The sequence below is a fragment of the Moschus berezovskii genome, chromosome 23, assembly GCF_049115385.1.
Source record: "Moschus berezovskii isolate FMDL1 chromosome 23, NW_MosBer_1.0, whole genome shotgun sequence".
Classification (NCBI taxonomy): Eukaryota; Metazoa; Chordata; class Mammalia; order Artiodactyla; family Moschidae; genus Moschus; species Moschus berezovskii.
This window is the reverse complement of record NC_142482.1, coordinates 18286377-18310421: the sequence shown is the minus strand read 5'-3', so window position 1 is coordinate 18310421 and position 24045 is coordinate 18286377. Positions and strand designations below refer to the sequence as shown.

Genomic DNA, 24045 nt, shown 5'->3' with positions numbered 1-24045 from the left:
TGAAACTAATGCATTATAAATCAGCTATATTTTAGTTTAAAGCAGAGAATTTATCAGTACTGTATGAGCTACTCCGCTCTTCAAAGCAAATGGAGAGTAGAGTTCTCCATGATTGTTGGAGCCTAGCACTCTTGGAATTGTGTCAAGAAGAATATAAACAGGCAGAGTATCCATCCACTAAAAGCCCACATATTCACCTGGCTCTAATGAGGTTCTCAGATTTTAAAACTTGTAATAACTAATCAGAATCATAGTATTCTGGTTCCAGTTAAAAATAAAATGTCTGATCATCCCTTCTACAATGATAATGCTATTTTTCTGAATGTGGGGAAAATAGTTTAATAGCAAGAATGAAAAGATTAGCAATTATTTCCATAAAATATAGCTCCAAAAGAGAAAAAAAAGTCTTATGTACAGTGTAAATCATTTCTCAAGAGGTTCATCACAGTACATTGAAATTTGCTTTTTGAAGAACTTTCTTATTTTTCTTCCTGTGTCCTTTGTGCTGAAAAGGGGAGTTGTTCCTGTTTTATTTCTCCATTTAGATGGAGTGACTTTTCCTGGTATCATTAGAATGATATTTGTATCACTCATGAGTCTAGCTGGATCTGTCAATGCTTTAGCAGCTAAAAATGAATCATCCAGAGTAATTAAAATCATGGGCTTATGATCAGACCAGACTTGGATTAAATCTTGAGTTGTTCACATATTAACTGCATGGCTTTGGCATGTTACTGATTCTGAATCTTTCACAGGGTGTTGAGAAGAGGAACTGAGATAATCAATTTAACATATTGAACGTGGTGCCTGTAATATATGGAATTGGAGTCTTCAGAATAATGATGGTGTCACTATCTACAATGAGTGCTCAGCCTTTGGGGCAGGTTCCAAAGCAGTAGTAGAATGGTACGGGCAGGTGCAGAGGCCTGCCATGGTCAGGACTGATTGTGTACCACAGTTCATGGAGAGGGCATGGGGTTCAGAATTGGGCTGCCAAGGTTTGAGTTCCAGTTTGACCAAACACTGAGACACAGTTAGGTGTGGAGGGTATGGGTAAAGGTTATAGGATGGGAAGTGTGAACAATGTCAAAGGCAAACTATGTTTAGTATTCTTTTTCATGGAGTCGACTTCCCTGTCCATTGAATGCTGACTGGTGAGTGACAGCAAGTTAAGGTGCAGGGGAAAAAGAAAAAAATTCAGTATTAAAGAAAGAAGTGGTGAATATAATGTACGAATAAGGGTAGGGCAACAGTTCTGAAACTAAGAAGCAAACTAGAAGGAGGAAAATTCAGAGACTTCTGGTAGACCAAGACTAGGGACACAGAGTCCGAGGAAAGAGCACCTGGGAAATCTGAACTAGAGAAATGGAAAATAGTTTCTATTAGGAAAATATTGTCTAATCCAGTTCAGTTCAGTTCAGTCGCTCAGGCGTGTCCGACTCTTTGCGAACCCATGAATTACAGCACGCCAGGCCTCCCTGTCCATCACTAACTCCCGGAGTTCACCCAAACTCATGTCCATCGAGCTGGTGATGCCATCCAGCCATCTCATTCTCTGTCGTCCCCGTCTCCTCCCACCCCCAATCCCTCCCAGCATCAGACTCTTTTCCAGTGAGTCAACTCGTCGTGTAAGGTGGCCAAAGTATTGCAGTTTCAGTCTTAGCATCAGTCCTTCCAATAAATACCCAGGATTGATCTCCTTTAGAATGGACTGGTTGGATCTCCTTGCAGTCCAAGGGACTCTCAAGAGTCTTTTTCAGCACCACAGTTCAAAAGCATCAATTCTTTGGTGATCAGCTTTCTTCACAGTCCAACTCTCACATCCATACATGACCACGGGAAAAACCATAGCCTTGACTAGACAGACCTTGGTTGGCGAAGTAATGTCTCTGCTTTTTAATATACTATCTAGGTTGGTCATAACTTTCCTTCTAAGGAGTAAGCGTCTTTTAATTTCATGGCTGCAGTCAGCATCTGCAGTGATTTTGGAGCCCAAGAAAATAAAGTCTGACACTGTCTCCACTGTTTCCCCATCTATTTCCCATGAAGTGATGGGACCAGATGCCATGATCTTTGTTTTCTGAATGTTGAGCTTCAAGCCAACCTTTTCACTCTCCTCTTTCACTTTCATCAAGAGGCTTTTCAGTTCCTTTTCACTTTCTACCATAAGGGTAGTGTCATCTGCATATGTTATTGATAAACTAATTATAATTAGAAAATATTTGTCTATTATTTTCTATAATTTCTAATATTTTTCTAATAGAAAACAGAAAATCTGAAGTAGAGAAAATAGGGAAAGAATCATTGTCGAATGGTCAGACAACCATCAGATTCAGGAAATTCATAGCAACATAAAGCATAAAGCCTGGTAGAGAAATAAATATGAAACATAAGTAACTGATTTTGATATTAAAGCTATTACTATTTGATGTCCAACCAACCAGAAGAATGTCTTTTCTGGACTCACCCTGGAGGATGATGAAACCAAGAGAGATGATCTGAGTGGAAGATTACAGGTCAGGATAACCCAATACATCAACCTGCTAGCAATGCAGGGACCAGGGGATCTTTTTCCTGGCAGGGAGAATCTTCTAGCATATTAAGTGCATCTGGCCAGATTTCTCACCTCTGCTTTCATCTTTCTGCTGCTGCCATCAAGCTTAGCTCCTAAAATTCCATGCTGGCTTTAGAACCTGGTAAACCCTAAGTACTGGGGTTGTACTGATTTCCTACTTTCCAAAGGAGGAGGAAATTAGGAGAAGAAACAGGAATAGAAGTGACAGGAAGGAGAAATGTAATAGGAAGTCATGTGGAAAAGAGAGGCCTGAAATCTGGACAGTTTTGCATTGTGACCGAGATGTCAGGCTTCTCCATTACAGGTAGCTGTAGAAATCAGTAGTTGCCTGGGCTTTGTTCTCGTGATGGTTCATTGGAGGATATGACTCTCATATTTGTACTCACCTGTGCAGTTTCACATATAATTGGGTGTTGTTAGGTTGGTGAAAAAGTAATTGCGGTCTTGGACTTTGAATTTTCAATCACTGTAACTAGGCTCAGACACATCTTTATTAATCCAAATAGGAACCATTACAATCAGCACATTTTTGTCAGTGAGAAATACATTAGCTTACTCCTGTAGTGTAAAAATCCATGCTTCAGGATTCGACGAACTCTTGGGAAGCATCTTCTACCTCCTGCTGGTTGTGGAAGCATTTTCCGTGCAAAAAGTTGTTGAGATGCTTGAAGAAGTGGTAATCAATTGGCAAGAGGTCAGGTGACTGTAGCGCTGCCAGATTTGTTCAACTTCTGGAGCGCTGGTTGTGTGATATGTGGTTGGTTATTGTCATGGAGAAAAATTGGGCCTATTCTGTCGACCAATGCTGGCTGCAGGCGTTGCAGTTTTCAGTGCATCTCATCAGTTTCCTGAGCATACGTCTCAGATGTAATGGTTTTGCTGGGATGCAGAAAGCTGTAGTGGATCACCAAACAGTGACCATTACCTTTTATTGGTGCAAGTTTGGCTTTGGGAAGTGTTTTGGAGCTTCTTCTCAGTCCAGCCACTGAACTGGTCATTGTTGATTGTTGTATAAAATCTACTTTTCATCACACATCACAATCTGATTGAGAAATGATTTGTTATTGTTGCACAGAATAAGAGAAGATAACACTTAAAAATGATGATCTTTTTGATTTGCAGTCAGCTCACGAGGCACCCACTTATCAAGCTTTTACACCTTTCTAATTTGCTTCACGTGCTAGATGACCATAGAATGGTCAGCACCGAGTTCTTCAGCAGCTTCTCATGTAGTTGTAAGAGGATCAGCTTCGATGACAGCTCTTGGTTAGTCGCTGTCAACTTCTGATGGCTGACCACCGCACTCCTAATCTTCAAGTCTCTCGTCTCCTTTGCAAAACTTCTTGAGCCACCACTGTGCTGTATGTTCGTTAGCAGTTCCTGGGCAAAATATATTGTTGACACTGCAAGTTGTCTCCGCTGCTTTACAATCTTGAACTTGAATAAGAAATTTGCTCAAATTTGCTTTTGGCCTAAAATCATTTCCCTAGTCTAAAATAAATATAAAATACGCAGCAAATAGTAAGTCACCAGCAAAAAACATAAAGCAAGAAATGCACATTAAAATGATGTATAACATAACCACATTTATTTGAGAATGCATTCCAGTATCAAACAGCAAAGTTCAGCAATGCAAAATCAAAATTACTTTTGGACCAACCTAATACTTGCTTACTTTTCCCCTCTGGAAAGAAATCAGTTTCTTAAATGGGAGATATTTCCCAGCCCAGCCTGCAGAAGATAGAGATGCTCCTCAATCTTTATTTGCCCAGTTGGCATAGAAATGAAAGTCACCTGGGAAAATACGACCTGAAAAAAATTGTTGCAGAGTGGTACTTATTCAAGCCTCAAAACATAACCAACGGCTTATGCGGCAGCAAGATAGATGTTGATGCTTAAGGCTTAACTAGTGAGCATCAGCATGGACTGAGGAGAGCTAATTTTCTATTTTCTGAAAAGAAATGGACCTGATAAGAATGATTACAACAAAGTGCTCACACAGAAAAAGATGTCACAACTTTTTGTCAAATTCTTGTTTGGGATGTTTCTGTAAACTTATCCATCATTTTGTGACATTTTACAGTATAACAAGACTTTAGTGTTTGTGAAACATCATTTTGAAATTGCCCCAAATTAGATTTCTCCCTTTCCCTCTCTTGTCTAACTGATGTTGGGTATAAATTCGTGAATTTTGAATGACTGGCCTATTCACTCAGACTCTTTTGATTGCAAATTATAGAAGTCAACCTGAGTTTAAAAAACGGAATTTTGTATTAAAGGAAAGGAAAGTCTCAGAGAGTCTTGGACCAGAAATCCTGCTTGGTTCAGGAATGTTTTGGAATTCAATTCTGGAAAGTCCTCAAGTGTGTTTCCTCTACGGCTGCTTCTCCCTATACTTTGCTGTATATTTCTTGATCTCATCAGATCTGCTTTTATGGCAGAGCAAGGCTTTCCCAAAGCTCCCAAATTTACATAGTATCATTTCAGTCTCCTAGCATGACTAAAGAGCAGATGATTAAAGCCCTGCTCCATATTCTTGGGAGAAAACATCTGTTTGCTACCCAGCCCCTACCCTCTCGGGTCAGAACACCACCCCTGCCTGGTTTCATTATAGGGAGTCTGAACATGGATTCTGAGATTTTAGGGCATGGGGGGCAGGGGCAGTTTCCAGAAGAAGACAGTTGTTATGGGCTTGGTGAATTGTACCAAGTTCATCTCTCCTATCATGCCCCAAATGAGTATGCTGCCTGGCACTGAGGATGTCATCACTGAATATTTGTCAAATGAAATATTTATTGGCTGAAAGTGCAGGTAAAGATATTTGACTAGACAGGTGAAGATGTTTTGGCATTTTGAACGTCATGATAGTAGATCTTTTTAAATTGATTACTGTATAACTGGTCACTTAAAACTAAAGCTACTTTAGTTAAAATCTTTTGATTTCTGGCTCTTTATGTATTTGTAAAATCATTTAAAAATTAAAAATAATAAATTGCTGTGAGAACATTTAAATGAATTAATACACTTATGTATTAATTTTAATAGTATTTTTTTCTTTATTTCTAAAAAATAATTGACATTCATGAAGACAAAGCCTGGAGTAATTCGCCCCGTACTGGTAAAATCCAAAATATTACTGAAAAAAGAGGAGGAAGTCTATGAACCCAACCCTTTCAGTAAATACCTGGAGGATAACAGTGATTTCTTTTCTGAGCAGGTGAGTGTACACATGAAAAAGTCTTTGATATTTGAATAAATAACTGTACAAAATACAGAGATGCCCTAATGAATAGAGCATGTACATGAAAATGCGATTGGAATAACCTTAGTAATTTTAAAAAAGCTCCATTTTCTGCATAATAAAAGTTCTTAAGTATTTCCAGGATGATATTTGGAAGTATTTAAAGGCTTTTATCTAAAGTTTTTCTACCTAGTGCTGGTATTATTTTGGGGATTAAGACATGACTTTCTATGAAGACATCACGGAGTCTTCATGTGATATAGATGTTGCCTTCTTGTTACTAAAATACTGCTTCCTTTTGAAGTGACATAATTTTTTAGGTTTGGTAGTACATTAGTACATTTGACAAAAGATCTATTGTTTGGATTCCTATCAACTTAGTAGAGATGATGTGATCCACTAGATTGACTGGTGCTAGGTAGGGAATAGGAGGTTAAGTTATTCAAGGTATTTTTTTGTTTGTTTGTTATGTACTAAAACGGTAAATTCCCCTTATATATCCTATTGTTGGAGAATGTATAATGGAAGGTTGTTGATGATGCTTTATAAGATATTGGGGGAAAATATGAAGATACACATTTAGGCAGTATAAAATTTCATAAATTATCTTGAAGAGAAACCTTGCATCTTTGTCTTTTTCTAATGCAACAAATAGGCATAGGTTATATATTTTATATCTCAAACTTTATTACATGCTTCAGTTCAGTTCAGTCGCTCAGTCGTGACCGATTCTTTGCGACCCCATGAACCACAGCACGCCAGGCCTCCCTGTCCATCACCAACTCTCGGAGTTCACTCAAACTCATGTCCATTGAGTTGGTGATGCCATCCAGCCATCTCATTCTCTGTCGTCCCCTTCTCCTCCCGCCCCCAATCCCTCCCAGCATCAGAGTCTTTTCCAGTGAGTCAACTCATCGCATGAGGTGGCCAAAGTATTGGAGTTTCAGCTTTAAGCAATTCAGACAATCCAGAAACCTTTGTGGATATAACCAGGAAACACAAGATCACCAGCACATTTGGTAATCTATAATAGAATGGACTTACAAAGGAACATGAAGTGCTGTACTCTTTAAACTTTAGTTTGAAAATGATAACTAACCAATTCTTGGAAATAGAAATTCTGTTCATGTTTGTGAAACATAAGAAATATCTCGTCTTACTGTATGACGTTGAGCAAGGCATTTCATCTAGCCCCGTTCCAGTGTCTTAATGCATAAGATGAGGCGTTCTGATGAAGTTTTTAAGGATCTTTCAGATTTTAAAATCTGGGTTACTTAAAATCTAAGAATGTAACCAGGCTCAAAGTCTTGAAAAAGTTCATTATAAATACTTTCTCATGCTTGCTGCTGCTACTGCTGCTGCTGCTAAGTCGCTTCAGTCGTGTCCGACTCTGTGCGACCCCACAGACAGAAGCCCACCAGGCTCCCCCGTCCCTGGGATTCTCCAGGCAAGAACACTGGAGTGGGTTGCCATTTCCTTCTCCAAAAGTGAAGTGAAGTGAAAGTCACTCAGTCATGTCCAGCCTTCGAGAACCCATGGACTAAACAGTCCATGAAATTCTCCAGGCCAGGATACTGAAAATGGGTATCCTTTCCCTTCTCCAGGGGATCTTCCCAACCCAGGGATTGAACCCAGGTTTCCCATATTGCAGGCAGATTCTTTACCACCTGAGCCACAAGGGAAGCCCTTAGCTATAGTTTTTATTTATAAAATGGAGATGATAATATTTTCTGCTTATTTGTATATACTTTGTGAAGAGTGATAGGCTTTCAATAAGTTAAACATTTTTCAGTTCAGTTCAGTTCAGTTCAGTCGCTCAGTCGTGTCCGACTCTCCGCGACCCCATGAATCACAGCACGCCAGGCCTCCCTGTCCATCACCAACTCCCGGAGTACACTCAAACTCATGTCCACAGAGTCGGTGATGCCATCCAGCCATCTCATTCTCCGTCGTCCCCTTCTCCTCCCGCCCCCAACCTTTCCCAGCATCAGAGTCTTTTCCAGTGAGTCAACTCGTCGCATGAGGTGGCCAAAGTATTGGAGTTTCAGCTTTAGCATCAGTCCCTCCAATGAACATCCAGGATTGATCTCCTTTAGAATGGACTGGTTGGATCTCCTTGCAGTATAAGGGACTCTCAAGAGTCTTCTCCAACACCACAGTTCAAAAGCATCGATTCTTCGGCGATCAGCTTTCTTCACAGTCCAACTCTCACATCCATACATGACCACGGGAAAAACCATTGCCTTGACTAGACGGACCTTGGTTGGCAAAGTAATGTCTCTGCTTTTTAATATACTATCAAGGTTGGTCATAACTTTCCTTCCAAGGAGCAAGCGTCTTTTAATTTCATGGCTGCAATCAGCATCTGCAGTGATTTTGGAGCCCAAAAAAACAAAGTCTGACACTGTTTCCACTGTTTTTCCATCTATTTCCCATGAAGTGATGGGACCAGATGCCATGATCTTTGTTTTCTGAATGTTGAGCTTCAAGCCAACCTTTTCACTCTCCTCTTTCACTTTCATCAAGAGGCCTTTGAGTTCCTCTTCACTTTCTGCCATAAGGGTGGTGTCATCTGCATATCTGAGGTTATTGATATTTCTCCCGGCAATCTTGATTCCAGCTTGTGCTTCTTCCAGCCCAGCGTTCCTCATGATGTACTCTGCATATAAGTTAAATAAGCAAGGTGACAATATACAACCTTGACGTACACCTTTTCCTATTTGGAACCAGTCTGTTGTTCCATGTCCAGTTCTGACTGTTGCTTCCTGACCTGCATACAGGTTTCTCAAGAGGCAGGTCAAGTGGTCTGGGATTCCCATCTCTTTCAGAATGTTCCACAGTTTATTGTGATCCACGCAGTCAAAGGCTTTGGCATAGTCAATGAAGCAGAAATAGATGTTTTTCTGAAACTCTCTTGCTTTCTCCATGATCCAGCGGATGTTGGCAATTTGATCTCTGGTGCCTCTGCCTTTTCTAAAACCTGCTTGAACATCTGGGAGTTCACGGTTTACATACTGCTGAAGCCTGGCTTGGAGAATTTTGAGCATGACTTTACTAGCGTGTGAGATGAGTGCAATTGTGCGGTAGTTTGAACATTCTTTGGCATTGCCTTTCTTTGGGATTGGAATGAAGACTGACCTCTTCCAGTCCTGTGGCCACTGCTGAGTTTTCCAAATCTGCTGGCATATTGAGTGCAGCACTTTCACAGCATCATCTTTCAAGACTTGAAATAGCTCCACTGGAATTCCATCACCTCCACTAGCTTTGTTCGTAGTGATGCTTTCTAAGGCCCACTTGACTTCACATTCCAAGATGTCTGGCTCTAGGTCAGTGATCACATTATCGTGACTATCTTGGTCGTGAAGATCTTTTTTGTACAGTTCTTCTGTGTATTCCTGCCACCTCTTCTTAATATCTTCTGCTTCTGTTAGGTCCATACCATTTCTGTCCTTTATCGCGCCCATCTTTGCATGAAATGTTCCCTTGGAATCTCTAATTTTCTTGAAGAGGTCTCTTGTTTTTCCTATTCTGTTGTTTTCCTCTATTTCTTTGCATTGATCACTGAGGAAGGCTTTCTTATCTCTCCTTACTATTCTTTGGAACTCTGCATTCAGATGCTTATATCTTTCCTTTTCTCCTTTGCTTTTTGCCTCTCTTCTTTTTACAGCTATTTGTAAGGCCTCCTCAGACAGCCATTTCGCTCTTTTGCATTTCTTTTCCATGGGGATGGTCTTGGTCCCTGTCTCCTGTACAATGTCACGAACCTCCGTCCAGAGTTCATCAGGCACTCTATCAATCAGATCTAGTCCCTTAAATCTATTTCTCACTTCCACTGTATAATCATAAGGGATTTGATTGAGGTCATATCTGAATGGTCTAGTGGTTTTCCCTACTTTCTTCAATTTAAGTCTGAACTTCGCAATAAGGAGTTCATGATCTGAGCCACAGTCAGCTCCTGGTCTTGTTTTCGCTAACTGTATACAGCTTCTCCATCTTTGGTTGCAAAGAATATAATCAATCTGATTTCGGTGTTGACCATCTGGTGATGTCCATGTGTAGAGTCTTCTCTTGTGTTGTTGGAAGAGGGTGTTTGCTATGACCAGTGCATTCTCTTGACAAAACTCTATTAGCCTTTGCCCTGCTTCATTCCGTGCTCCAAGGCCAAATTTGCCTGTTACTCCAGGTGTTTCTTGACTTCCTACTTTTGCATTCCAGTCCCCTAGAATGAAAAGCACATCTTTTTTGGGTGTTAGTTCTAAAAGGTCTTGTAGGTCTTCATAGAACCGATTAACTTCAGCTTCTTCAGCATTACTGGTTGGGGCATAGGCCTGGATTACTGTAATATTGAATGGTTTGCCTTGGAAACGAACAGAAATCATCCTGTCATTTTTAAGATTGCATCCAAGTACTGCATTTCGGACTCTTTTGTTGACCATGATGGCTACTCCATTTCTTCTAAGGGATTCCTGCCCACAGTAGTAGATATAATGGTCATCCGAGTTAAATTCACCCATTCCAGTCCATTTTAATTCACTGATTCCTAGAATGTCGACGTTCACTCTTGCCATCTCCTGTTTGACCACTTCCAATTTGCCTTGATTCATGGACCTAACATTCCAGGTTCCTATGCAATATTGCTCTTTACAGCACCGGACCTTGTTTCTATCATTGGTCACATCCACAACTGGGTATTGGTTTTGCTTTTGCTCCATCCCTTTATTCCTTCTATAGTTATTTCTCCACTGAGCTCCAATAGCATACTGGGCACCTACCGACCTGGGGACTTCCTCATTCAGTGTCCTATCATTTTGCCCTTTGTTACTGTTCATGGGGTTCTCAAGGCAAGTATACTGAAGTGGTTTGCCATTCCCTTCTCCAGGGGACCACATTCGGCTGTGGTCCATGTGATCAGATCAGCTAGTTTTCTGTGATTTCAGTTTGTCTGCCCTCTGGTGCCCCCTAGCAATACCCACCGTCTTATTTGGGTTTCTCTTACCTTGGTCGTGGAAAATCTCTTCACAGCCACTCCAGCAAAGTGCAGCCGCTGTACCTTACCTTGGACGAGGGGTATCTCCTCAAGGCCGCCCCTCCTGACCTTGAACGCGGAGTAGCTCCTCTCGGCCCTCCTGCGCCCGCGCAGCCACCGCCTGTTGGACGTGGGGTAGCTCCTCTCGGCCGCCGGCCCTGGCCTCAGGCGTGGGGTAGCTCCTCACGGCCGCACCTCTTTGCGTGGTTCATTGCGCCCGGGCCGGCGTCTCTCGCGTCGCACCAATATCATTGAAAATGATAATTAGAGGCAATTTTTTCCATTTTTCGGGAAAAAATATGTTCTCAATTTAAATTAGAAAAATCCTATTGATATATAAGGTTGTGTTCACTAAAGTGAAGTGAAAGTGAAGTCGCTCAGTTGTGTCTGACTCTTCGCGACCCCATGGACTGCAGCCTATGAGGCTCCTCTGTCCATGGGATTTTCCAGGCAAGAGTACTGGAGTGGGTCACCATTGCCTTCTCTAAATTGCACATAAAAGAAATGGAAATTCCTGTTAGGAAAGCATATTTCCATCATCAGTAAAAGCATTGATTAGATACCTAATGATACTAATCATTTAGAGGCTTAATGTGACATTTTAGACAATAAAGGATTATTATAAAAATTTATAAAAGTTATCTATTGTTACATGATAAAATTCTGACACAAAATAAATTTCACATATTATCCATGCAATATAGTCTTTAAATAAGATCTAATGCTGAAACTCCAATACTTTGGCCACCTCATGCGACGAGTTGACTCACTGGAAAAGACTCTGATGCTGGGAGGGATTGGGGGTGGGAGGAGACGGGGACGACAGAGAATGAGATGGCTGGATGGCATCACCAGCTCAATGGACATGAGTTTGAGTGAACTCTGGGAGTTGGTGATGGACAGGGAGGCCAGGCGTGCTCCATGGGGTTGCAAAGAGTCGGACACGACTGAGCGACTGAACTGAACTGAACTGAACTGAATGCTGTAAAGTAAAAATTGTATTCTTTTTTATTAGTATAATTTCAAATTTCTGCATTTTACCTTGAACAAGATTCTTGGGAGAATGTCAAGTTAATCTCCCTATACAGTATCACAATTTACTGTCCTCTGGAATGATAAATTCCATTTTCAGGTATAGGAAATTATTTTCATTAAAAAATGTTGCCAATTCTTTTCACAGGTTTTCCTGACTATATAGCAAGTTTAAAGCTCTATTTATATACACCATAAACCTATGCATTTTCAGATAATTAGTGCACAATTTTAGTTCTTTTGTTAAGTATTTTGGTGCCACAGACATAAACTTATTTATATTTTCTTTCAATCAATTTATTCTTGTGTGTATCCTAACTTCTGTGTCAGCGGACTATCAAAATTCAAAGAAGTCTAACAGAGTACTTAAAAGTGAATTCCGTACTTTCCCTGGTTTTATTCACTGACTTTGCAGGAGAGGAAAAATGCATATAATAGGAAAGCAGGAAACTGTATGCTATCAATTGGCCTCTACATGGAGCTGTAACCACCGTCTCACCGTGGCCAGAATCCGCAATGGAGGCAGATACAAAAGACAGCTCACAAGTGTAGATGCTGAGAGTGCCTTAAACAATAAATTGAGTAGTAACAATTTATGATTTCATTGTGGCTGCTTCATCAGAACTTAACAGGAGGGAGTGTACTCAAATGTATTCAGTTCTGGTCACTATTTTGTTCTCCTTCACTGCTGCCACAGAATAAATTGAATGATTCCAGACTCAGTTGATCTCAATCATCCATGTAATGGAAAATACTTTGGCCTGACAGTTGAGCCAAATTGAAGCAGCTCATATTCACTAATCTGCCTCGTCCTGGGGACAGTTCCACATGACAGGAAATGCTGAATGGGATTGTCAAGTCAATAAATTTCCCCTAGCAGCTTCAGTGCCATAAAATGTGATTTCAAAACTCTCTGTTACAAAATGTCAGACACCAAAGATGATGAGACCAGATGGAAATGTATTTACTGTAGCTTCAGAAGGTACAATAGGGCAGTCTTTTGAACTGACAGTGAACTGAAAATTTGCCTGGAGATACCCTAAAAGCAAAGTTTGAAACCAAATGCATAATTGAGTCATTGAGACTTATTAATCAACTTTTGCATCAAAATGGCATAGGCCAGGAACTACCATTCTACCAATCCATTAGATGGATTTTTAAACAAAGACACTTCAGAATGAAGTGCTTCTCTGCAATTACCTTTCAATCCATTATTATATCAATTTGTGGTCCTTTTGAGTTCTTACAGAATATCCTCAACTTTCGACATATGGATATAAAACTTATGATGATGTACTTTGAAGCATAGTTTTGTTAATAACTAAAGGTTGGGTTGGAAAATAATTAACAGAATTGGTTGGACAAATGGACATCCGTAAGATATAAAGGTTTAGAAAATCAATTCGCTGATGAAAATCAAGATACAAAAGAGAGGAAGAGTTTTTTGTTTATCTGTGTGAGTTTTCAAAATATATTGATTTTTTTCTGGTCATTTAATGTATTTAATTAGACAAAGTGAATTCTGCATTGGAGTCTCAACTTAGTAGAAAAAGCAATTGCTAACCTCAGTTATATGACATGTATAAAACATTTTCCTCTCATTCTTTAGAAATTAGTAATTCAACCCATACTGTTAGATATATCATTCTTTCTTGAAGCCATAGAGAAATATAGGAAAAATATTTTGGACAGAATTGAAAGTTGGGGGGGGGTGATATTGTAGTTTAATCTGATTTTCCTGCAAATATTTTTCTTTTCTCTTAAATGAAAAAGAATACTTTCTGGCATGTATACCTTTTAAATTTTATTTTCCTTCTAATTTGCTTCAATAGGAAAATTGCATGTTTTTGTGTGAAAATGATCATTTAATGAATTTCCTTTGTACCACAGAGAATGTAAAAGGATAATTTAGGGAATTTTCTTTGTTGTAGCATTTGCATTCTTTTTTTTACTTCTGAGTTTTCTTAGCCATCTAACTGCCCTACCAAACTATCTGTCTGACAATTCAGCTTTGATGATTATGTGGATGACGTTCAGGTTTCTATCTAATTATTCATCAAATTATATTTTTACTGTGATCGTCCCCTGCACTTCTTCATGTCACTCACGTTTTATAGTTACTGAGCAGACACTCACTGTGTCAAAAGGTGAACTAGATAATACTGCCTTTTTTTCTGAATGACTTCTGTTTTTACCATAAATTGCTACCTTTTTCAACATTTCTCAATCAAGGTGGCTCACTCTCTTTTATCAAAAAATTATCTTTTATCTTGTTAATATTTTATTAGGAAATATTTTTCAGATTAAAATGTTTAACCTTTTCAGATCTAGAAATGATGAAGTGATTTGGTGAATAGTTTTGAGGGGACAGAGCTCAGATTCCTTGTAGGGTTACATTTGTTTTGAAGAGTTGAGACTAGAGACTTGGCTTCTCCAGGTTTTACCAGGTGGTTTTTTTTTTAATTCATGTAATGAAATCCTGGTGAGTTTTTCTCTTCTTATTCTTTTCCTCCCTTCCTTCCTTTCTTCCTGCATGCCTTCCTTCTTTCCTCCTCTATATGTAATAGATAATAAACAATTTATCATATGCGGGTTATGTACTATATGTAATAGATAATTTATCATCAGCACAGTAAAACTTTTTAATAGTAAAAAATTGTCCTATGGCGACAATGCACGCTTTTTCTTCCAGGAAATAATCAGTTAGGATTCCCCTCTTCAAACTTAGGCTTTTATCTTTCCCTTTTATTTATTATTGTTATTATTAGCATTGCTTTAAGCTTTCTCTTGACCTTGTGTATGTATCATGGAAGACAGAAGCTAAGGGCTGCAGGATCTGCACGGTGAAGGGAGACTTCTTCTGTCCTCCTTTGTTGCTTTCTGTAGGATTAGGAATCTTAGATTTTTACTTGCTTTAAAACAAACACATAAAGAAGACCTATTTGTCAATTCTATCATAATAAAATACTTCTAATAATTTGGCCACCTCATGCGAAGAATTGATTCACTGGAAAAGACTCTGATGCTGGGAGGGATTGGGGGCAGGAGGAAAAGGGGACGACAGAGAATAAGATGGCTGGATGGCATCACTGACTCAATGACATGAGTTTGAGTGAACTCCGGGAGTTGGTGATGGACAGGGAGGCCTGGCGTGCTGTGATTCATGAGGTTGCAGAGAGTCAGACACGACTGAGCAACTGAACTGAACTGAACTGAACTGAATAATTAGTTAAGCAACTGAATTCTAAAAATCAGTGAAGCTTCGAAGCATTAGTAGTTTAACAAATAGCGAATACAGAGCATCTGACTGTACCCCGATCTACTGGGAAACAGTGAGGCTCTGAAAACTTTAAGTAAATATGTCCTATTTTGTTAACTCCTCAGATCACTGTGACCATATTTAGAGCCTCTCATGTAAATTGTATTCCTCTTTTTCTGTTATTTGTTGTGGTTGAGTTTAACCTTTAGTTTCATTTTTATCTACATCTGATAGGATTGAGGTCTATGGCATACAAAGTTGTGTTCATTAAATCTAAATTTTTATCAATTCTAATTGAAAGGCTAAGTTTCTTTTTAAAAAAATTTAAAATTAAAGACCTAAATAGACATTTATCCAAAGTAGAAATGTGGATGGTTAATAAACACATGAAAAGATGCTCAACATTGCTTCAGTCAAGTCTGACTCTTTACTACCCCATGGACTGTAGTCTGCCAGGCTTCCTCTGTCCATGGGGTTCTCCAGGTAAGAGCACTGCAGTGGGTGGCCATGCCCTCCTCCAGGGCATCTTCCCCACCCAGGGACTGAACCTGCATCTCTTAGGTCTCCTGCACTGGCAAGTGGGTTCTTTACCACTAGCACCTCTTGGGAAGCCCCAGAGAACAGAAATGGAGATTCCTCAAAAAAGCTAGGAATAAAACTACCACATGACCTAACAATCCCACTGTTGTTAGGTCATATACCCCGAGGAAACCATAAAAGCAACAGAGAACACGTGAACAATGTGAAAAAAGACAACGAGACAAAAAGACTCATGTTCCCAGTGTTCCTTGTAGCACTGTTTACAATAACTGGGGCATGGAAGCAACCGAGATGTCCATCAACTGATGAATGGATAAAGAGGTTATTTACAAGGGGATATTCAGTTCAGTTCAGTTCAGTCGCTCAGTCGTGTCCGACTCTTTGCGACCCCATGAATCACAGTACGCCAGTCCTCCCTGTCCATCACCAACTCCCGGAGTCTACCCAAACCCATGTCCATCGAATCGGTGATACCATCCAGCCATCTCATCCTCTGTCGTCCCCTTCTCCTCCTGCCCGCAACCCCTCCCAGCATTAGGGTTACTCAGCCATAAAAAGGAACACATTTGAGTCAGTTCTAATGAGGCAAATGAACCTAGAGTCTATTATACAGAGTGAAGTAAGTCAGAAAGAAAAAAACCACATATCCTATAATAATGCATATGTATGGAATCTAGAAAAATGGTATGATGAACCTATTTGCAGGAAGTAATGGAGACGCAGGCATGGAGAGCAGAACTCGACACAGTGGGGGAAGTTGAGGATGGGACGGATTGAGAGAGCAGCACTGAAGCATATCCGTTAACCTGTGTAAAGCAGATGGCCAGCGGGAATTTGCTGAATGACCCAGGGAGCTCAAACCTGGTGCTCTGTGACAGCCTAGAGGGGAGGGATGGGCTGGAAAGTGGGAGGGAGGTTCGAGAGGGAGGGGACACGTGTATACCCGTGACTAGTTCATGTTGATATAGGACAGAAATCAACCCAATATTGTAAAGCAATTATCTTCCAATTAAAAATAAATTTTAAAAAATTTAAGTTTCTTTGAATATTCTGGCTTTAAAGTAAGCTTTTTTCTTTATATTTGTTTGAGAAAAGCCAGGGAAAGCCAAGACAAACAGTACCTAAAATAAAGTTTTGTTCAAATATAGAATTTAAAATTCTCTATTATGTTCACCTGAAAAGTATCATTCAACAGAATTTCAAAAGAGTGAAGGTAGCTGTGTAAAATAATTCTAATAGGTAAAATAAGTACTATTTAAAAATTAGAAAGTTCATTATATTTTTGAAAAAAATATGCATTCTTATGTTTTACTTCAGAGAATTCTGTTTCTCAACCCATCTTGAGCTTTGAATCAACATCAGCCTATGAATAGAACTCTATGGCAACAACCGCATGCCTCTGGCATGGTTTTGTCTAATATACCAGGACACTGTCTACAATGATCTCCTCCATCTCCACCCAAACAGATTCAATCCCCACAGCTTTGTCAAGACGATTTAGGGACTAGTTAATCAAAATAAATGTACATAAGAAATGCAACCTAGGATGAAGGGCTTATGTTTTACTTTCTTTCTTTTTTTTTTTAATTGAATGTTTCCTCGACCCATGAGAAATGGAATCCAAGTAGAATACATCTTGAGGCGGACATAGGAAAAACTGGATATATTCTTTGACTATAAATGCTAAGATTAATGTGTTTAGAATAAATGTTACAATCTCTAGCCATTGGAGAGAGTGTTAGACATTTTACTTTTTAGGAATTTCACTATAATACATGTTTTTAATTGGGGCATAGTTCCTTTACAACATTGTGTTGGTTTCTGGTGTGCAAGAAAGTGAATCAGCTGTGTGTAGACATCCACCCCCTGCCTCTTGGAACTCCTCCGCTCCAACCCTTACCTCATCCCCTGGCCCTCGGTCATCACAGGGTGCAGAGCTGAGCTTCCGGTGCTATACAGCAGGTTTCCACTAGCTATCTATTTTATACACAGGAATGTGTGTAAGTGTGGGTGAGATTAGACAGACTTTGTATGATGACAGATATAAAGGTCACAGGAAGATATGGCAGTTTGAAGGTGACTCATATGAAGAGAATTGGGAACCTTCTCTTCCTCCCTTTGATCTAAGATAAAATAACCTTAAGCTTGTCATATTGGCAGAGAAAATGATAAATCCAAATGAGAAGAACAGCCAAGAGAGTGCACAGGACAGAAGGAAGCAGAGAGCTCAGACTGGTAAATAAACTATTTTTAAAATCCCATTAAGGAAACCAAAGACAGCCTCAGCAGTCCAACCTGTGAACACTGAGATCAGGTTAGTAAAGTGAGTGATTTAAAATAAATATATGGAAAAACAGAAAACAGGATTAAAGTGTATTTTTCTTTATCTCAAAGGCTATGTGAAAAGAGCTATCTGCAGTAAATTTGTAAATTCAGGATTGGTGATTCCTTTGAGATGGAAGAGCTAGTAGATTTTTAGAGTTTTTCAAAATAATGTTCTAATCTCCAAATCTAGACATCCTAAGTGAAATTTACTCTAGTGTAGCCCAGCCTTCCAGATACCAATTTGCTTTATGAAGCTTTATATCTTTAATAGTTCTGAAAACAGAAAATGCATTTGGTAAGAAATCGCTTACCAAGAACTGAATTGTCAGTTATCCTTGTCTAGTAGAGCAGAGAGGCTTAGCATATTTTACCTGCTTAAATCAAAACAAGTATATGTGATATTTATCCCATTGGGTAAGCTCAGAAAAATAGAGGTGTTTTTCTCAATCTGTGGCTTAGTGGATTTTGGGACGCCTTAGACCCTCATGAATTGCATTTCATAGAAGGACTGGCTCTTTGCGGTATATCCTTGTGTGCGTGTGCTTAGTCACTCAGTCATGTCTGACTCTTTGCGACCCCATGGACTGCAGCCCACCAGGCTCCTCTGTCCTTGAAGATTCTCCAGGCAAGAATAGTGGAGTGGATTGCCATGCCCTCCTCCAGGGGATCTTCCCAACCCAGGGATCAAACCCAGGTCTCCTGCATTGCGGGTGGATTCTTTACCATCTGAACCACCAGGAAAGTCCAGGAATACTGGAGTGGGTAGCCTGTCCCTTCTCCAGGGGATCTTCTTGACCCAGGAATCAAACCAGTGTCTCTTGCACTGCAGGTGGATTCTTTACTAGCTGAGCTACCAGGGGGACCCTTTGCAATGTATTCTTAGGTTGGACTAGTTTCACCTCTCATTTCAGAAACCACATTCAGGCAAGATCGGTTATACATCATTCTGATGTATAACTGAACCAAAGGGGAACTAGGGCAGCTTGGTTTTGTGGAAAGAGCTCTGAAGTGTGTGTTCTAGTTGTGATTGTGTGGTTAGCCACTTCTACCCAGTGCATTTCTGAACTCTGAATGGAGTTGATGAAGAGAGGGAACTAGCCTGGGCAGTGGTTCTCACTGCTATGAATTGCCCCAGCCATTATTTTCTTGCCTGGAGCTTGGGTGCTACTGGCATGTGGTGGCTAGAGGCCAGGGAAGCTGCTAAACATGACGACAGTGTCCAGGAAGGTCCCCCACGGCAAAGACTTATTCTGCTCCAAATGTCACTAGTACAAGAGTTGAGAGGCCCTAGACTAGCCCATCTCTTGTCTCCCTTCCAGTTCCAAGAATTTTATGATTGATGATGCTCAATGCTACCCATGCCAGGGACATTTCTGTTCAACCAACATTGGTTAGGTGCCTTTTTTGGTGTTTGAACTAAGAAATTATTCCTATTTAATTGACACAGAGGAGGTTAACAAGCCTCCATTTATGAAATTGTCCACGTTCCATGGAGCCTCTACTCATAATGATAGCCCTGTTTGACAAGGGACATGCATTTGCATTGGCTCTGGCTTTGTTAGCAAGATTATAGCTTCCCTACTTTCCTAAACATTTCTCTCTCTTTCTTGCTGCTGCTGCTGCTGCTAAGTCACTTCAGTCATGTCCGACTCTGTGCGACCCCATAGACAGAAGCCCACCAGGCTCCCCCATCCCTGGGATTCTCCAGGCAAGAACACTGGAGTGGGTTGCCATTTCCTTCTCCAATGTGTGAAAGTGAAAAGTGAAAGTGAAGTCGCTCAGTCGTGTCCGACCCTTAGTGACCCCACAGACTGCAGCCTACCAGGCTGCTCCATCCATGGGATTTTCTAGGCAAGAGTACTGGAGTGGCTTGCCATTGCCTTCTCCGCTCTCTTTCTTATATGCCCCCAATTGTTAGGTGTCAGGACAGTTAACTAAAAGAGAAATTCAAAAAATTCGGGCAGTCTGATGGTAACTGTTAAAACACTGGCATCAGACTAAGCTGTACTAAGTCATTCCTGCTCCTGAATTTAATTATACATCTACAAATAAGTGTGTTGTATGAAGTACTTTTGAAGGTACCTCCTTACTCTGAAATTTTGTGTTCATGCCTTTAAATATTATTGGGATGCTTCTGAGGTTTCACATCCTTAGGTGATCCAAAAACCAGGGGAAAAAAAAGATCAAGTATTAATCAGGTCATAACTCTAGAGAGATGGAAAATCTTTTAATTTACTATCTAGGTCAAAATCATGACAAATAATACCCATCTCCAGAGAGCTTGCTTTGATTTTCTTTTCTTTTTGATTGAGCAATTTGGGATAGGTAAAGTTTATTTTGACATTTCCTTAAAAAAGTCCTGTTTACTTCCTATGTGTGGAGTATTAAGAAACCATCAATATGATTCAGAGTCATTATTTCACTTTGAATAACTATAATTTTGTTTTGCTTTTCCTTAAACTAAAATCCCTGGGGGGATAAATGATATATTTTCAAAATTAAATTTAAATATATTTGTGGGATAAAGCCCACTTGGTCATGATGTATGATCTTCTTAATGTGTTGTTGGATTCTGATTGCTAGAATTTTGTTAAGAATTCTTGCATCTATGTTCATCAGTGATATTGGCCTGTAGTTTTCTTTTTTTTGGGATCTTTACCAGGTTTGGGGATTAGGGTGATGGTGGCCTCATAGAATGAGTTTGGAAGTTTCCCTTCCTCAGCAGTTTTCTGGAAGAGTTTGAGTAGAAGGAGAACAGTGTGGAGATTCTTCAAAAAACTGGAAATAGAACTGCCATATGATCCAGCAATTGCACTCCTGGGCATACACACTGAGGAAACCAGAATTGAAAGAGATACATGTACTCCAATGTTCATTGCAGCACTGTTTATAATAGCCAGGACATGGAAGCAACCTAGATGTCTATCTGCAGATGAATGGATAAGAAAGCTTTGGTACATATACACAATGGAGTATTTTTCAGCCATCAAAAATAATGCACTTGAGTCAGTTTTAATGAGGTGGATGAAATTGGAGCCTATTACACAGAGTGAAGTAAGCCAGAAAGAAAAACATCAATATAGTATACTAGCGCATATATATGGAATTTAGAAAGATGGTAACCTTAACCCTGTATCAGTTCAGTTCAGTTCAGTCACTCAGTCATATCCGACTCTCTGCGACCCCATGAATCACAGCACGCCAGGCCTCCCTGTCCATCACCAACTCCCGGAGTTCACTCAAACTCATGTCTTGAGAGTCCCTTGTACTGCAAGGAGATCCAACCAGTCCATTCTAAAGGAGATCAATCCTGGGTGTTCATTGGAAGCACTGATGCTAAAGCTGAAACTCCAATACTTTGGCCACCTCATGCGACGAGTTAACCCTGTATACGAGACTGCAAAAGAGACATAGGTATATAGAACAGTCTTTGGGACTCTGTGGGAGAGGGTGAAGGTGGGATGATTGGGGAGAACGGCATTGTAGCATGTATATTATCATATGTGAAATGAATCACCAGTTCAGGTTCGACGCATGATACAGGATGCTTGGGGCTAGTGCACGGGGATGACCTGGTGGGAGGATATGGGGAAGAGGGAGGTGGGAGGGGCGTTCAAGAAAGGGAACACTTGTACACCTGGGGCGGATTCATGTCAATGTATGGCAAAACCAACCAATATATTAATGTAAGGTAATTTGCCTCCAATAAAATAAATAAAAAAATATATATATTTGTATACAGAGGTGGGCACAGCAACCCACTCCACTTTTCTTACCTGGAGAATCCCATGGACAGAGGAACCTGGCAGGCTGAAGTCCATAGGGTCACACAGAGTCAGACATGACTTTAGTGACTTAGCACACATGCATGTATACATATATTTATATATGTGTGTGTTCCTATAAAAAATATAAACATATAACAGCCTTTATCAGGGTCCTGGTATTTGCTACTTAAATTATTTTTTTCCATTTGCAAACTTGACAGCAATTTCCTTTGCAAACATCCTGAACAGGAAGGCCAAGTGGGCAGACTGAAATTTAAGCAACAGTGTTTCTATAATGAAAGTGAAGATGTCCTTGTGAGTCTTTGCCATATCTGAATTTCTCATTTCAGCATTCAAGTACAGAAGATACCATACTTTAATTCCTTTGTTTCATAACCACAAAAGACTCTGGGATAATCCTTGCAATGAACTTGCTTTTCTAAATCTCTCTGAAAGGTGATGCCGGACTATATGACAGAACTCTGTACAGGAAACACAATTTTGTTTCTGAACCTCAGTGTTTTCACTTAAAGTTCTCGGTAAAACAATAACAGATTCAAAGGAACAAAACCTCAGGATATTAAAAATTGCAAGATCATTTTACTTTAAAATTATAACACTTTGTTAACATACAACATGAAGGCTACCTCTAATGGTTCTTATATGTGAAATGTACTGAATTTCTCTTTGAGATTCAGTTGTAACTGTTACCACCCAAATCCTACCCTTATGAGGTAGATGTGAGGATGGTATTAAGCCCGAGCTGCCCAGGTTGGTGGAAGGGCCGTGGAGTGCAGAACTACAGAGCAGAAGGGCATGGGCAGCAACCGCTGGTATGTGGTCCTTGCCGTGATCTCCTGGTGGATGACGTTGCTGCTTCTCTCCACACTCACTTCCCTTCTGTCTCCTCTTAGCCTCCAGCTATTTAAAAACCTGGACGACTTCTCAGGAAACAGGGCAGATAATATCCCTGACCCCTTTGTGCTTAGATTCTAGTGGTTTGTAAATATCTGAACCCTAATCTCTGCCTCCTTCCTGCTGCTCTTAACCTTCTCTGCAGCCCTCTGCACTTTCTCCCACTGACTGTTGCTTTCACACTCAGGCTGCACACTCCATGGCCTGGTGTTTCCTTATCCATTAAGGGACCCTACCGTGACTGGAGGGTTGGTTGGTTACTGGAGACCACTGGGCTTCCCTGGTGGCTCAGCCGGTAAAGAATCCGCCTGTAGTATGGGAGACCTGGGTTTGATCCCTGGGTTGGGAAGATCCCCTGGAGAAGGGAATGGCTACCCACTCCAGTGTTCTGGCCTGAAGAATTCCATGGACTGTATAGTCCATGGGGTCGCAAAGAGTCAGACACGACGGAGCGACTTTCAATTTCACTGCTCCAGCAGTAACTTTCCTGCTTCCTATAAAGGAGAGGAACGTGATAGAAGGCAATGGAAGGAACATGGGCTTGGTGTGATCTTGGGAAGATCAGTCAACTTTATGAACTTCAATTTCATCCTTGAAAACTGGGACTACTAATCTCATTTCTAACAGTACACATACTCACGCTCATTTATGACTTTTTAAAAAATGTGTTTGGCCTGTCCATGCAGCATGTGGGATCCTACTTCCCCTACTAGGGATTGAACCTGTGCCCTTTGCAGTAGAAGCCGAGATTCTTAACCACTGGACTGCCAGGAAAGTACCCCCAGTCACTGTGAAAGGACTCTGGACACTTTAAAGGGAATACACTTTTCTAAATGTTTACTGTTACTCTTTCTTCTGGAAGTACTATAATTTTGGAAGAAAGGAGTTGACTTCCTACTAAAGTGTCACGAAATACATTCTCTTCTTTCTTCCCACCGTGAAGAGAAATCAGAGAAGCCTCTTTTCTTTGTTACTTTCTAACTTCTTCACCTTAAATTGTGCCTTTCCCAAAAAAACCTCCAGGTCAGGATGGGGGATGAGAGCCAAACTATATGTATAGAAAAACATAAAACGCAGCAGAGCCCGCTGTGATTGATTATAAAATGCTTCCTCTTTCTTTTCCCATGAGCATGTCTCTATCAAATATCTTCATGTTTATTTATGTTAAAGGGGCTTCACTGGTGGCTCAGACAGTGAAGAAGTGAAGTGGAGTGAAAGCCGCTCAGTCATGTCTGACTCTTTGTGACCCCGTGGGGTGTCTGTAGCCCACCACTCCTCTGTCCATGGAATTCTCCAGGCAAGAATGCTGGAGTGCATTCATGTTAATGTTTGGCAGAAACCAATACAATTCTGTAAAACAATTAT

The 24045-nt window shown here is 40.3% G+C and overlaps 1 protein-coding gene across 14 annotated transcripts in view; it reads left to right on the top strand.

Annotated features, from left to right (window-relative positions):
- Nucleotides 1–24045, top strand: part of MLIP (muscular LMNA interacting protein) — a 301520-nt gene that overhangs the window by 228983 nt on the left and 48492 nt on the right. For 11 of the 14 annotated variants that reach the window (XM_055406484.2, XM_055406481.2, XM_055406487.2 and 8 more), the window contains one exon: nucleotides 5664–5792. The exons of the other annotated variants lie outside the window; for them this stretch is intronic. In XM_055406484.2, coding sequence (XP_055262459.2) covers nucleotides 5664–5792 — 129 coding nt within the window. The remainder of the gene's footprint in view (nucleotides 1–5663; nucleotides 5793–24045) is intronic. 14 annotated transcript variants of the gene reach the window in all.